This window comes from Zootoca vivipara, chromosome 9 (genome assembly GCF_965207765.1).
Source record: "Zootoca vivipara chromosome 9, rZooViv2.hap1.1, whole genome shotgun sequence".
NCBI lineage: Eukaryota > Metazoa > Chordata > Lepidosauria > Squamata > Lacertidae > Zootoca > Zootoca vivipara.
In genome coordinates this window covers 39,218,487-39,234,656 of record NC_142592.1, presented here as the reverse complement: position 1 = coordinate 39,234,656, position 16,170 = coordinate 39,218,487, and the positions used below count along the sequence as shown (strand labels likewise).

General features: G+C 44.2%; 1 protein-coding gene across 1 annotated transcript; it reads left to right on the top strand.

The window, feature by feature from the left end:
* Window positions 1–2,897: 2,897 nt before the first annotated feature.
* On the top strand, window positions 2,898–15,642 carry STRA8 (stimulated by retinoic acid 8). The gene is made up of 8 exons (XM_035128166.3): window positions 2,898–3,095; window positions 3,598–3,673; window positions 5,313–5,397; window positions 6,119–6,277; window positions 8,202–8,484; window positions 11,470–11,546; window positions 12,744–12,855; window positions 15,374–15,642. Exons 1-8 carry the CDS (start codon window positions 2,904–2,906, stop codon window positions 15,446–15,448), a joined length of 1,059 nt encoding a protein of 352 aa, XP_034984057.2. The 5' UTR covers window positions 2,898–2,903; the 3' UTR covers window positions 15,449–15,642.
* The last annotated feature ends 528 nt before the right edge of the window (window positions 15,643–16,170 follow it).

The following is a 16,170-nucleotide window of genomic DNA, read 5'->3' as shown; positions in this document are numbered from 1 at the left end:
GCGCCTCTCGGCTAGCGCTAGGGCAAGGAGATCGAGCGGGAAGGCGCGCGGGGGCGCGTGTTGCGAAAGCTGCGCTGCTGGCTGCTAGCTTGGCGCAAGGTGAGCTGGAGGAGCAGGCGCCGCTTGAAAAGCATCGTTCGCGTGAGGCATCTTCTGCAAAGAGGCGTGCAGCGTCTTCCTCTCGTATCCCAGGGCCGAGTGTGCAAAGGGGCAGAGGGAGGCTGGGGCATAAAGTGGGGAATGAGTTGGCGCCCCTAAAGCAGAGCAATGTATTTTTTTGGGGGGGGGGGAGAGGCGGTGAAATGTAGTGGAGAAACGGGCGGGGCAGGTAGGGGGGGTTGTAGGTATTTTTCAGCAGCAGCGCCGTGGTTGGAGAGAGAGCATACCCCCCCCCCCTTGAAGTCAGTTGGGAAAGTGGATTTTTAAAAATAATGGAAAGGCTTGTTTGAGACAGCAACGAACTAGTTGAAATTTGCTGTCAGTATTCTGTCTATATGAACTGCAGCTCTCAAGGGTTTCAAACAAATTCCCAGTGCCTGCTGGGCAATGCCAGTAATCCTGGGAGCTTTTGAAGTAAGGCAGGTGGTCTGCCACCACTGAGCTACGGCCTTCCCCAAACCTTAAAAACACTTTTCTTCTTAATATCTGTTTACTCAGATGTAAGTCTGTATTTGAAAAATGTCACAGTGGGTTTAAATGTCCTCTTGAAAATACCAAGTGGGAGGGATCAATCCTGTGGTCACTCAGTGTCAACTGAGTCAACTATATATTGCTGTGGAGGAGAATAAGAAATCCACTGACGCATAATTAACAGGTGATACCAGACTGGCGATAATTAACAGGTGATACCCAGGTGGCGCTGTGGGTTAAACCAGAGTCTAGGGCTTGCTGATCAGAAGGTTGGTTCGAATCCCTGCAACAGGGTGAGCTCCCGTTGCTCGGTCCCAGCTCTTGCCCACCTAGCAGTTCGAAAGCACATTACCAGTGGGAAGGTAAACGGCGTTTCCGTGCGCTGCTCTGGTTCGCCAGAAGCAGCTTTGTCATGCTGGCCATATGACCCGGAAGCTGTCTGTGGACAAATGCTGGCTCCCTCAGCCTATACAGCGAGATGAGCGCCGCAACCCCAGAGTCGGACACGACTGGACCTGATGCTCAGGGGCCCCTTTACCTTTTACCAGACTGTTATGTAAATATCAAGACCCTTTCCACTCAAGATTTGCAGAACTTACCAGGAGCCTGCAGCACTGTTTGTTTAATTCAAAATATCAAAAATGAATTATTTGCTTTTGTTGTATAAAATAGCATCTCTAAGTGCTGTTTGGAGCACAGTCCTTATTCCTCTCTCTATATATATTTCCAGAACTAAAGATTTTTGGTGGCAAAGGAAGGTCAAAGGAAGGAATAAGCCATGAGTCACACCTCAATTGTAGCTGGTTTTATCCTAGGAAAGACTTTGGGATCTCAGTAGGATTGGAGGGATGCAATATATGCTCTATGTTGCAAAAGGGATCTGTGCAAGCCTCTTGCACTGTTCTTGAACGCAAAATAAATGTGCACCCCAATCCCAAGCATATTTATTTGGAACTAAGTAAGTCCCACTGAATCCAGTCAGACATAAGCATGCAGAATTTCAGCCTTAAAGGATCTGGCAGAGATTCATCAAGAGGATGTCTGGCTAAAACAGTGGACCTGGGACTTGTGGGTAATAGGGTAACTATTTTCTTCCTGACCACGATTCTGTTTCTTCAACAGCAGCTTGACATACAGTACATTTTCAAAGGACACAACAGTTTTCTTATCAGTTTACCTCTGGCCCGGCCCTGGTGTTTCCTGAACCAATTTGATGTAGTGGTTAAGAATGCCAGACTAAGTACAAATCCCCGTGCAGGCATGTTGCTAACTTGTAGGTGTAATTTACTTCTCTGAAACAGCAGCTAAGTTGGTAAAGCTGTGCTGACTGAATTTCTTCAGGTAGAGTTTTGTGTGACTGAATGCTCTGCAAAAATATTAAAAATGCATGATCATAAAAAATAGGTATTGCCTCGTCTACTCCCAGACTTGCTAGTTTTCTGTAACAGTAAAAGATTGTGTTGTTTTCCCCACAGGTGAGCTCCACCTGCAGGCTGACATGGAGAAATGCAGACACACCAGTTTGCCACCTTATCTGCTGTTTTTAATAACCAGGCTTCTGTGCTGGGAAAAGTGTCATCTGCTAAATTTATTTGTGTCAGGTTTTCGTTAGAGGACATAAACAGGGCCTAGAAACTCTAATGGATAACAAGGACTCAGAGCTGTCTTTAAGGCTTAACAGAGGCCAGCAAGAGACCATTGGTTTAGTCAACCCAAGTTAAAATGACAGCCTGACCTAGGTCTCTTCCAGGTTGAGCATTAATCTTGATTTGATTGCACAGGTTTGCAGGGGGCTATTTATTAGCATTTGTTCTTATTTGTTGTGGGGAGGTTATGCAACATCCCACACTTTCCAGTGTGTTTACAATTTCCTTATCACAAAAGTCCAGTTGTGGGAGGAAAACAGGTTTGTTGCACAAGAGCTTAAAATCATCTTTAATTACACAACCTGAATTTGCTGGTTTGAAAATGCTTTGAAATGGGCTGCTTTAAAAATAAAATCCACATTGTGTCTTGAGATGCATTCCTATTTTGAGCTTCACTTTGGATACTCTTTGCACTTCCTATTATATTTTCTTTTTCTGGTTGGGTCTTATTTTCCTTATTACATGGATATAGATCATTTTCTGATCATTTTAGCACTTAGCAGGCATTAACAAGGTAAGGAGTGCTGGGGCTCATGTTGCTTAAAATCAGTTTGCTTTGCTGCACTCGCCCCTGCTGATATTAAGCTGTTTTTTAATCAGTGGAATGGCATTGTCTTACAGCTTTTGATGGAGACATCTGGAAACCGTAGCACCCCATATGCTAGAGTGACTTCTAAGTATCATACACGTCTGCAGGATCCAAAGTCGCAAGGGGGCAAAAGACGGTTGTCTCAGGCACGCAACAGAGCTACCTTGGCAGGACTTTTCAACAACCTACGAGAAACAGTATTTCCTCAGCAAGATAACTCCACATCAAGGGTATAGAAATGATTCTGAATCAGCACCTATGGGCCCATCTGCACTATTGTTCCTCTTTAAGCAGTCATGGCTTCCCCCAAGGACTCCTGGGAACTAGTTTGTTCCCATGAGTGCTGTGAATTGTTAGGAAACTCCAGGTTCCCCTCATAGAACTACAGTTTCTGAGAAGAGAGGTTGACTGTTAAGCCACTCTGAGAATGATAGCTCTTGGAGAAGAATGTTGGCTTCTGAATCCATCTTTTGTTTATGTGTTTTGAGGAAAGAAACGAAGGGTCAAAACAATATGCATGAAAGGCCATGCATTGCCTGACTGGGTGGGGTGGGTATTTATTTACTGTGCTGTCTTCCTTTGCTTTTCATAACCCAATGTGCAGTTTTTGACGTCTTCAAATGGATGTTTAGCCAGCAACAAGAAGACGATCAGAAAAAAATCTAAGGCATATTAAAATGTTAATCTGCTCAGAACACAGATAGATTGGGCCTGTTCTCTGTTTTTGTTTAGTGTCAGGTTTTATGCAAAGCTAAGAATTATATCCAGGAGCTGGAGAAAACCTTGGAAACCTTGCTGAATATGAAAGGTATCGTACCAGCACCATGACACCTCGTTTAAATGTGAAAAACCTTTTCCCTGACTTTTTCAGTAGGAAAATGTACTAGGCAGACATGACTAAAGAGGTAAACTGTCCCTGCCGATGGCTGAGGTTCTTGTTCCTTCTGGCATACCATCCTGAGCCTGTTCTTCTTACAAATAGTAGGTGAGGTGGTAAACCTATGTCTTCAACTAGGAATGTTGGAGAATTCTAAAGGAAACAGAAGCAGAAATTGCCACTATTTGTGTTTTTGTCCCACAGTGCAGAACAGAAATCAACCCAGCAATTACAATTTGTATTCACTTCTTTTTAGTCTGCGACTGATACTTAATGACCTAATTTTAAACATTGTTCTGACTTTTCCTTTACATAGAAATGAATGTCGTAGGAAGGATTACATCATTAATTATTTCAGATTCATAACTTGCGCAACTAATTACATTAAATAGCGGACAGTGAGACAAATAATGTGCCATTTGGCAGAGACCATTCTGGCAGTGGAACAGAAACATCATCAGTTGTGATTAAAATAGTTCGGAATGGAAATTGCTGCCTTCTTACCTCTGGGCAATGGGTTAAAAGCCCCCTGGCCTCCATGCCAGGGTCTCATTCTAGCTCACACCTCCTGCACCCTGCAATTTATTATGGGGGAGGAGCTTGCACTGAAGGATGAACTATGTGATTTAAGTCATATGTATTTTGTCCCTCAGTGTGTTCTAGTAAATGCAGAAGGCATGCTAGATTTGGACTGGAGAGACCTCAATTTTAATCTTTGCTCAGGTTTGAAGATTACTAATTATCCTTTGATGATGTCACTTTTTCCCAGGTTAACTTGCCTCTTCCTTTCCCCGCAGTCAGGATATTTGTTCATCTGACCCACTGTTGTCTACTCTGACTGGCAGTGGCTCTCCAGAGGCTTGGACAGAGTTCCTTCCACATCACTTGTGCTACCTGCTCCTTTCATGCTGGGGACTGAGCCTTCTGCATGGCCCCTTCCAAAATAAAGTTTCGGGATTTTTCTGTGATCCCTCATAGGCCCTGTCTTCTCTGGCTTGTTAACTTGATTGTATTTCCTTCTGGAATTTACAGCTCTATTGCTTATTTCGTTTTACTGTACTTTTCCCTTGGTTTTTACATTGTGATATATATTATGATTTTTTATTGTAAAGTGTTTTGAGCATACAAAAATAGCAGGGCCGGCTCGTCGTAGACCCCCGGTGGCGCAGGGCACCATGGCGCCGGCCTGCCAGGAGGGCGCGCGAGCTGCGCCCGGCCGGTCCGCTGTGCAGCTGTGCGCGGCGCCCACCTGCCCACCGCGCTGGGAAATGGGGCGGGAGGGCGCCGGAGAGATTGTGCTGTGCCTGCCCGCCGCGCAGCAGCGCCGCGCCCACCCGCCCACCGCGCTGGGAAACGGGGCGGAAGGGCGCCGGAGAGATCCGGCGCACCATGGCAACAGGGGCGCTTAAGACGGCACTGAAAAATAGGATGAGGATGGGGATTAAATATATATATATATCTTGTTGGTAACTTATGAAGCCATTTACCACATTTCCTTGAAATGGACCTGGTGTGAGAGAGCTTCAAAATGTGCCACTTTGTTGATGGGTGCTCATTCTTCTGGTAACAGAGGTTTTAAATCTGGAGGATGACCATCCATCGAGCTTGGAGGAAGTAAAGGAAGAATATGTCAAAATGTACTTCAGCAATCACAGGTAAGTCACCGAAAAATAGAGATGTACTGAATTTTTCCCGTTTAAGCAACTCAGAAAACTTTTTGCAAGCTTCAGGAGGATAAACTGCTTCTGCCTTGCGAGTTGTGTATGTACATACAGTTTCAAGCTATAGAAACAAAAAACAAGCAAAATTACAGTAGTACCTTGGTTGAAGAACAGCTTAGTTTATGAACAGCTTGGATTAAGAACACTGCAAACCCAGAAGTAGGTGTTTTGGTTTGTGAACTGCTTTGGAATAAGAACATGTTTCGCTTCCTGTTGAGTGTGTTCCATTTGTAAATTGAGTCCCCCGCTGCTATGGGAAAGCAAGCCTTGGTTTAAGAACGGACTTCCAGAACGGATTAAGTTCGTAAACCACGGTACCACTGTATTGTAGAGCAGGCTAAGCCAACCCTTAAAAGCAGCTCATTTTGTAGCGTCCTATCAGCACCAGACCCAAACTCCTCTTACATTTGCTTCTCTCTGCCAATATAGTCCTTCTCTTAACATTATTTGGGTAGCCTGGCAAGTTATTTGGGGAAAAAGTAGCTGCTCATAGTATAAGTTTGTATCCAATTAAGTTTTACTCAGAGCAGACCTATTGAAGTTAACAAACTATAATTAGCTAGGGTGATTCATTTCAATGGGTCTGCTGTGACTGGATAAAATCCAGAGTCAATCTCTCATCCCCTAAATATTTTCTAACTTTTCTTGCTTCTAGTGCTGCTATATCCCCTCCTTCAAATTCTGTGAGTCAGAGTGGCGGTACTGTCTGGTACATGATTCAGGAACACGAAAAGACCTCGGTAGGGGAGGATGTGACTCTGAGGCTGACGCAGTCGCCAGCTGCCTCTTCTCCTGACCTCATGGAGTTTGAGCGGTATGTGAAGCTTTTCAATTGTTTCTTCATTTGGAACAACCCACCGGCTAACGTTACAGAGGACAGAATTTTCTGAGTCCTTGTCTGATACAAGAAAGACACCAATAGCTGCAGGATGATTTCTGTGGGTCTGACTTCTCCCTTTATAGGGCTCCCTAACGAGAGAAACTACCCTGCGGAAATTCTGCTGGAGTGATTGGTTACATTTGTATAGGGGAAATTACAGGTTGTATATAGGGGAAATTACAGGTTGTCTTTGTTTTTATTATGTATTTTGCATTTTTTTATATTGTCATTGTTATATTTTATGTTGTTAGCCACCCTGAAATCTATAGGTATAGGGCTGTATACAAATTTAATTAATAATAATGGTAAAAATATAGTCCCTGACACTTTTGCACTGGTATACGTAATGTAGGAAGGCCACAGGAAAGCAGCTCCATTTGTCACAGAGCTTTGTAGCTTTTAGAAAATTCTTTCCCCCTATGAACAGAGGAAATGTTTGCTCACATCTGTCAGTCAACAGAATAGCTTAAATGGCTTGAGCACTGTAGAACACCCACACCACACACATGTTCCTCCCCCCCCCCCCAATATCCCGTACAAACTTGGGATAATGTTTTGTTGATACAAATGACAAGCTAAGACCTAGCTTGATGCACATTTGTGATGACTTATCTTCTATTGCTGCTTTTCTTAAGTATTATATGCCCACCACATAACATAGTGTTATAATTCTGCACTATAATTCTGCAATTCTCTTTTGAGGGTCAGGCTGAAATAGAGTTATCAATCCAGCTTGGCCACCAGGTGGCGCAAGCCTGCTTCTCTGGTACACTTTACAGTGGCCTTTTCTAATTAACAGATACGGAGTTCTTTGAGCATCTTATTTAGCCAGCAAAATACTTTACTCCTCAAAAAAACCTATACAACTCCTTTTGTGGTTTCAGCTCCCTCCCTTCCCACCTTCAGTGATACTCCTTAGAGCAAGTCTGACCAGGTCTGTCATGACAACAGCGAATAACTGGCTGTTGCTGTGCAATAATAGGGCAAGCACATGTGTGCTCTTTACGTTACTGATTCTCCTCCTGTAATTGGTTCTGTAATCAGACGTGACACAGTTGTGACCTTCCCTTTTAGTGGCTGGATAGCTCAGCTGGTAGAGCATGAGAAACTTAATCTCTGAGTCATGGGTTCGAGCCCCACGTTGTGCGAAAGATTCCTGCATTCCTGGGGGTTGGACTAGATGACACTCGGGTTCCCTTCCAACTTTGGTTCTATGCACTATGGCTATATAGTTGGGCAACACAAGAAATCAACTTATTCTCCCCCCCCCATAATAATATATAATAATAATTTATTATTTCTACTCCGCCCACCTGGCTGGGTTTCCCCATGTACCCACCTACCCTAAATCGATAATTTAGGGAAACCTCCAGTGAGTTAACAGGCATAATAGACTACTGAATAGGGTAACACAGCTGAAAACAAGACCATATATGTTCAGTCACCAGGAGAAATGCAGGGCAAGACAATGATTGAAAGGTGCCTGTGAAAAAGAGTGATTCCCTGGCTTGATACTTTGGTGTACAAAGAGAAGAGCCCATTGCTCTGTTGATGGTTCACTTGTGCGTGCAGAACATCTGTCCCAGGTTCAGACCTTGGTTAACTCCATTTAAAAGAAGAAGAAAAGGGTTCAGGTAGCAGGAAAGAGCACCCTCTATTTGATCCTCCTGGAAATCTATTAACCATTAGAACAGACAATAATCTGACCTGGGACGAGGCAGCTTCTTAAATTGTGCCACCTTCTCATGGCTACTACTGAATATATGAGGCACAAAAGGGACCACCTGGTTGGTCTCTGCGCTACTGGGTGCCATCCAGACCACATTCTGAAAGCCGTCTCCTTTCCTGTCTTACCTAGGTACTTACATTTTTACAAACAGACAGTAGACCTGCTGGTAGACAATGGGGTTGTGAGCTCCGAAGACGTTACTCTTCCTGTGGTGTCCACAGCCGTTTCCCACCTGTGGCAGGGCCTCCCCGAGGAGAGGAGGGACAGTGTCCTGCAGTACTGTAGTCAGAGGCAGAATTTCATCACTGAGGTCAAGATGGCTTCCCAAGAGCCTCCCTGTACTGAGGGCAGTGTGAGGGACAGCGGAGCTAGTCAGGAAGCCAGCAGTTCGCTAGTATCCACACCAGAAGAGGTGAGAACGAATCTCTCTTAAGGAAGGATTCAAGCTTCAGAGTTCTAACCAGGACTGGCTCTAAGGTTGAAGTGGCCCCGGGCAAAGCACCTTTTGGTAGGCCCCATCCTCCACCTGTAGCCTCTGCAAGGAGCAGGGCCTCCCTCTGACAGTGGGTAGTAGTGCCTTAACCAGTGTGCTCTAGAAAGGGCAGGCAGCTGATCCAACTGACTGTTTTATTTCTCTGCATGGGATTTACAGTGGTACCTCGGTTTGCGAACGCAATCCGTTCCGTGGAGGTGTTCGCTCACCGAAGGCACGCTTCTGCGTGTGCACGAAGTGCCGATAGAGCGCTTCTACGCACGCGCTGCGCAGATCGCGTCTGCGCATCCGACACCGCAGAACCCGGATGTAAACACTTCCGGGTCCGCGGCGTTCGTAAACAGAGGTTTTCGTAAACGGAGGTAGGCGTAAACCGAGGTTCCACTGTATAGCCAGTCTTCCACCATAATGTCCCAGGGCGTTGCTTATCAATGAAACAACAACCACACAACACATAAGTAAATAAACAGTGTCAAAACAATACCAAAGCAGGCAGGCAATAAACAATTTCAGGCAAATGGCTTGTTAAAATCCTCAACCCACTCCCAAACGCTGGAGCACAGTGCCTCCAAAGTAGCATCAGTCTAGCAAATCACTTTCGGTGTTTTACTGATACCTTTTTTATTGTTCTCTTTTGTTGCTTTTTTCATTCTATGTAGCACCCTGCTATGACAGGAAGTTTTTACAAATAATAAATAAATGAATACATTGTGGTAAATTAAAATTACGACTTGACTGAGCTGCTTAATGCTATGAGGAGCATTTGACTTGGATTGTTTTATTTTGAAAAAACCTGAAAGGGAAATCCAGGAGGACAGGCCCTGATGTGGTGTTTAAAGATTCCAGGTTCTGACGCTTGCCCTGGCTTTAATCTTCAAGAATGCCGGCACACACCCCAAAAGTGTAGGGGAGGTATAATGACCTATTCTAAAATCACTAGGAAAAATAATCAACTCAGAAGGAAGGGCAGGCCCTGGAAATATATGGCAGGACTCATTAGATGGGTGAGGAAAAATTACAGGTAAGGCAGCGCCTGTTTCCAACAAAAGCTGCAAGCCAGAGGTTCTCAGCTAAAGTGGCCATCTTGCAATGAAGGAAGAAAAAAGTTTGAGCCCCTCCAGACATAAACAGCACAGTGGCTGGGCAGGCAGGCAGGCATGCAAAACTCACTCATGGAGAAGGGTAAAGAGGTCAGCAATCAAAGCAAGCAGTAGCATCAGCCCCATGTAATTTGAATGGGTGGGTGGGTTTACAAATATAAATTTTATGAAATGTATGAATAAAGTAACAATGTGTACAAGCAACAAGAGACCCATGTGTTAGCAAAAATACAAAAGACTGCAGAATTAAATCTTGACAAGGTTGAGCTGCCAATATGAATAATTACGGTTAATATTTATATGAATGAAATGAATACTGTATATGTGTGTGAGTGTATCTCTATGCTTCCATAGAATAAATGTATAAATTCCGTGCAGAGGTACAGTTCGTGAGACTTTGTGATGTTACTAGCCAATCTACCAATCGTATTCCTCATATTTTATCAATTGGCATGATTTCAACCATCACAACTAACCGACTAGTCAGCATAGCTGCCAAGTTCTCCCTTTTTTAAAGGGAAATTCCATTATGCTGAATAGGCTTCCTTGCGAGAAAAGGGAAAACTTGGCAGCTATGCTAGTCAGTCGTGCACCGCCACTTAATCAGTTCTGCTGAGGCAGTATCATTGCTTTATAAAGAGAATAACTGTACCCTGTGGGAGTTCTCCATGCAGTGTTGCTACTGAAAGTGTAAAAGCACATCTCAGGTTGAGACAGTGGCTTGGTTGATCCGTTACGCTAAGCCAAACTATGGCTTAGTAGAAACAGGAATGTGCAGCCTCCCAAGGAAGAGAGATCAGCTGTTTTGCTCTTCCCCCAATGTTTTGCTGTGCTAGGCTTAGCTAAGGTAATAGGTTAGCTTAGTTTGCCATCCAGACCTGGGATTGTGACTGAAGAAAGGTGGAATATAAAGGTTTTTAATAAATGAGTAGGAGAGAGAGACCTATGTTATGTTAGTGTCTGAGACATTAGTTGTCGTGATTACCATAACTCAAGATTCCTTGAGCCATGAAGAAGGCCAGGGATGAGGAACCCTTCAGATGTTCCTGGACTCCCACTTCTCATCAGCCCTAGTCAATATCCAGGAATGATGGGAGTTGGAGTCCGTCAACATCTGGAGGGCCACAGGTTCCCCATCCCTCCTCGCCTTCACACTCGAGGAATCTTGGTTTACAACTAGGCTAAAACAGAAACATAAAACGCAGGTACGATTCACATGCTGCAGATACATTCACTGTGTTATAGAAAGGTGGTTTAAACCCAGTTATGTGCACACAGCCAAGTTGGATCTGGAATCCATATGATGCAGTTTATCACAATGCTAGAAAAGGATGGAGCTACCAGCACGATCCCTACCTTTCACTGAAGCTGTTGTGAATAACTGACCCAGATTCAAGGGTTACAGAGAATTAAAAAGTGACGCTCACAGTGAAACTAGCTGGCTTCTGTCCCACCCTTTTTTATTAATTATGGCCAACTCTTATAAAAACCAGGAAACAAAACACGACCTACCCTAATAATAGACTGTTTTTTAAGAGATAAAAACTAGATTTTTAAAGAGATGATTGACACTAAAAGCTTTATTGCTCATCAGTTCCAAGTTCCTTCCTTCCATGTTTGTCCATCTGCATTCCTTCGTCATGCAGAATTGTGATGTGTGTGTGTGTGTTTGTTAGATATAGTGCTTCACAGAATACCTTCCCCTGTTGTTGTTGTTGTGAGTGGCATAGTGTTCAAATAAGACAATAACACCATATCTAGCTGAGAGCTAGTATCCAAAATGCCATCTCTCTCTCTTTTTTAGATCCTCTTTGAAGATGCATTCGATGTGGCAACTAGCTTCCTGGATAGAAATGAAACCCAAGAAATGTCCAGCCAAAGGTAATAGGCTCAGTTCTGTGAACTGCCAAGATCATGGGTCGGCAAACTAAGGCCTGGGGGCTGGATCTGGCCCAATTGCCTTCTGGATCCGGCCTGCTGACAGCCTGGGAATCACCATGTGGATCGGCGTGGGGATTCTGATTGTTCAGGCTGCGCCATTCCCACACACACACACACAGCGCAGCGGTACTTCCTCCATCCTGCCTAGAGGAGGAAGGGGGCTGAGCTTTGTTGAGCCGCGGTTGGCTGAGCACCATTTTAAGCAGCCCCTCTCCGGAGCCAGCCCTTTTGCGCCACTCATCATCCTGCCACTGCCACCAGCCCCTGCCACTTGCAAGGCACAGGTAAGCAGCCACTGGGGCTTGTCCAGTGCTGTGGAGAAGGGAGAGGAGAGTCGGGAGGCATTCCACCCCCCCAAAAAATATAGCCAGCCCCCCATAAGGTCTGAGGGACAGTGGACCGGCCCCCTGCGGAAAAAGTTTGCTGACCTCTGGCCAAAATCATAGCATAATTCACTATTTCACTCCACGACCACCACCTCTCCTTAACAATGCTTTGTAGGTTGGTGGAAAACCTTCCTTTTTAAAGAAGGCTCTGGATTATAAATGGTTGTTTTATTGTAATGGCAATTAGATGTCTCTCTTTTTTATATCCTATTGCTGCTGTATTCTGGGGTGTCTTTTCTTTTTGGCTGCCGTTTTAGTGTTATTTTTAAGTGATGTTTTAAAAATGCCAGCTCATGGCTTTATTTCTGTTGTTAGCTGCTGACCTCTTGTAGGGAAAGGCACAATACAAATGTTTTAAATAAATGAATGAATGAATGATTGGGCGAGAGAGAGAGAGAACCCTATTTTGTTAGCGCCTGAAGCATTAGTTGTTGTGACTGGCCAATTTATTCATTAGTTAGAAACTGAAACATTTCCTGATCATCCAGTGTGTAAATATATAGTTAGCTCTGCTGCTAATGATTATGTACGGATGTGGGTTGTGTTAGTAAGGTAGACTCCCTTTAATTGGCATACAGCAGAAACACAAGGTTCTTTTCTGCAGGTTATGCTTCCCACTATGACACCTAACAGTCGGTGGTCATCAAATTCAGTGTCCATATTGAAAAGAAACAATTGATTTTTCTTAATTTTCCTTTTCTTTCTCCAGGGTAGATGGAGGTCTCACTATAATCTCTTCCTCTGTTTGTAGCTCAGCATTCACAGGCTGTACTTCAGAAAGCCAAGAGGATTACCATCACCTCTACCTACAGATCATCACCTTCTTGAAGAGCCTGTTTTTTGCTAACACACAACCATCCCAGGTAGGACTTTGCAAAGTGCTTGTTATAAGGCTGCCCACCCCACCCCTACCCCCACCCCCAATATAAACTTGCAGGTAATGTTAGGACCGCCTGTTGTGTTGTTGAAGATACAAGAACTACCACATCACTGCAAATAGGTTAAATTAATGCACCATTTGAAGACCTTTTTCAGAATGTCTTGCATATATTTCAGAGCTAATTGGGTGCAACGGCAATTTTCACTTCTCATTTGCCTGTTTGTCTCGCAGGCAGTCTTTCCATTGTAACATGAGGGTACTGTATACCTAACTGCTCTTGGCGATTCTGGTCATGGCTGAACAGGGCTTTCTCAGGGGCAGGTGCCCTATCACAGAACTACTATCCCCAGGGTGCTGCATTTGCCTGTAGTGTGCTTGTTGTTGTGGAAGTCCAAACTGTCTGTGTTTGATATATCGCTAGCAGACTCGGATGTAGATCTTCTACATAGCCCAAACAGCAGCATCTATGCACAAGACAGGAGGCTGAGACTCCAGGTTTTGCAGAAGAAGAAAATGGGGGGGGGGTATGGAATCTTCCACCCCGCAAAAAACCCAGTTCATTTAAGACTGAGGAAAGGAAAACAGAAAATGGGGAAGGGGGAATAGAGGAGAGAATCCTGGAGAGGAGCACCGCTGGCTGGTGCTTTGAGCAGCTACACTGTACTGTATACACACTATCCTCCTTTTCTATCTGGCTTAATGTAGCAGGAACCAAAGAGGAAGCAGAAGGCAGAAGCCAGCACCAGCTTTGCAAGGATTCTTCCAAATGCCCCAAGGAGAAGCAGTAGCTTGGGGGTGCAGGAAGTGGGACAGAATATTCATAAGGCTGAGAAGGGAAGAGAAAAGAAGCTGTGAGCAGCAAGTGCCCTGTGCAGTGAGATTAATGATTATGGGTCTCTAGCTGTTTTTGGACTACAACTCCCATCACCCGTAGCTAGCAGGACCAGTGGTTGGGGATGATGGGATTTATAGGCCAAAAACAGCTGGAGTCCCAAGTTTGAAAAGCCCTGGATGAGAGCATAGAAGCAGTACAGATGGATGATAAAAGCCATCTCATCTGGACAGGAGATCCTGGGAGCTGTAGTTCTGTAAAGGCACCTGGGTATCCTGAGTAAATCTCAGCGCTCTCACCAGACTAAAATTATGTGACTCTTCTGCAGGCTGATGATGACTAAGACTGTCCATCCCAGACCAACTCATTCATAACAGTAAAAGAGAGATAACTGCAAAGTTTAAAAGGGCAGGAATAGCAGGTTTCTAGTTGAGAGATGATGGGCTGAACAGGAAGAAGTGGTAGGACTTGTTTACTTTTTAAAAAAAAACAGTGGCGCCCAGTTTCTTGTTTACATACCGTAACTGCAGCAGAATACGCATCAATGAAGAGAAATGTGCAGCTAGGATAACTGGTTTCAGCCACAGATTTTGTCCTTGCTTAATGCCATATCCATTAAATGCTTCACATTATCCCTAGAAACCAGGCTGTGGTGTCAACACAGGGCTGGGCACACGCATCAAAGTCTGTGACACTATTATCTGTGAACAATATAAGAAGGGCTGCTTGTAATAATACTGCGTGTATCATATACTTACAACAGCAACAAATCACAGAGTTGGAACACAGTTTTCCATCAGTGTGGAGCAGGTAGAGAAGGCCCAACTGCAATGATCAAAAGACTTGGAACCACTTTTTGTTTTTAAGAAAGAGGCTGGAACTCTAGAATGTTGAAAGGTGGCTGTCATGATGAAACTTTACAGAACTATGACTCTCCGAGGGAGAGCAAACAGAGTAGAAAATACTCATTCTCAAAATACTAGAATTTGGGGAAATTCACTGAAATTGGCTTTTTATGTTGTACTTTGCTGGGTTAAATTGACATTTGCTCTTATCCTTCTAGGCAGTTTGAACTGCATCCTTTTTCTTTCTTTCTGTTTTTTGTGGCACCCCTTCCACTTTTGAAAGGAAAAGGTATTGTTCCGTTTAAAGCAAGAGATGGCTAGCAGAGCTCTCGTTCTTTCTCCTTGTGTGCATCCGCAGCTAACTTAACTCAGCTAACACTTCACAAAGCTGCCATGTGTAGGTTGAGTAGAAGTGAAGTAGTGTCAGATGTGCCCGTCAAAATCAACAATTGTAAACATTTTGCTGAGTGCCAGAGTGCTCCATCCAATGGATCAGTTTGTCCCAGAGCTCACTTTTTTATTAAATAACAGGAACATAAACTTCATTGGTATGTGGGAAGGGGGAACCCCACTGGAAGTGATTCTGCTAGTTATCATTACCTAGGGTCGGGGTGGGAGATCTGCAGCCCTTCCAGTGTTATTGGATGCCCAACTTCCACCAGCTGGTTAGGGCTGGATGAGGATTGGAGCCTGACCACATCTGGAGTGCCCCAGGCCAGCTACCCCTGTTCTAGAGAAAGAATATTTACTCATTGACCTGTTTTGCCAATGCCATTCAGTGCTAATAAGTGCTTTATCCCTCTCCCCCTGCATATGCTTGACAGGAAGAGGTTCTCCCGCTGGATTATGAGACTGTGATGCTGAGATGCACAGAGACATTTGATGACGAAGATTTGTAAATTAAGATGGTTCTATTAAGCATGTCCTAATTGTTACTTAATGACACCCCTCAGCCTATGCCACCATGAGAAGAGATGCTGCTTCAATTTCTTGGTGTTCATCATGCTTAAACGAGTTCTGTTTGTTTATACTACATAATTCTTTTTACATGTATTGCAGTTTGATATTTATAAAGTTAGAATTAAATTTTTTTAAAAAAAAGTACGTCTGAAATTTGGTGCTGAGAAGTGCAAATCTGGGAAGAAATAGCCACCATTTCTACTGATAGCACATAGTGCAATGGAACAACTCCCTTCTGGAGAAAAGCTGCAGCACTTGGGACTTTTTAGTTTAGAGAAAAGGTGAGGAACAGGTAGCATGACAGAAACTGGTGAGATTGTGGGTGGCGTGGAGAAGGTGGCTAGAAAAAAGAGCCAGCGTGGTATAGTGGTTAAGAGCAGTAGACTCGTAATCTGGAGAACCGGGTTTGCGTCTCTGTTCCTCCATATGCAGCTGCTGGGTGACCTTGAGCTAGTCACACTTCTCTGAAGTCTCTCAGCCCCACTCACCTCACAGAGTGTTTGTGGAAAGGAGAATGTTAGCCGCTTTGAGACTCCTTCAGGTAGTGATAAAGCCAAATCCAAACTCTTCTTCTTTCTCCCTGAAACACTGGAACTTGAGGACATCCAATGTTGGAAGTTTCAAGACAGATAAAAGAAAGCACTTCTTCACACAGTGCATA

Coding starts and splice junctions, on each gene's coding strand:
- STRA8 (XM_035128166.3), top strand. CDS start 2,904: ATGGAGACATCTGGAAACCGTAGCACCCCATATGCTAGAGTGACTTCT. Junction 3,096..3,597: donor AAGATAACTCCACATCAAGG/GTATAGAAATGA, acceptor GTTTTTGTTTAG/TGTCAGGTTTTATGCAAAGC. Junction 11,547..12,743: donor CAAGAAATGTCCAGCCAAAG/GTAATAGGCTCA, acceptor CTCTGTTTGTAG/CTCAGCATTCACAGGCTGTA.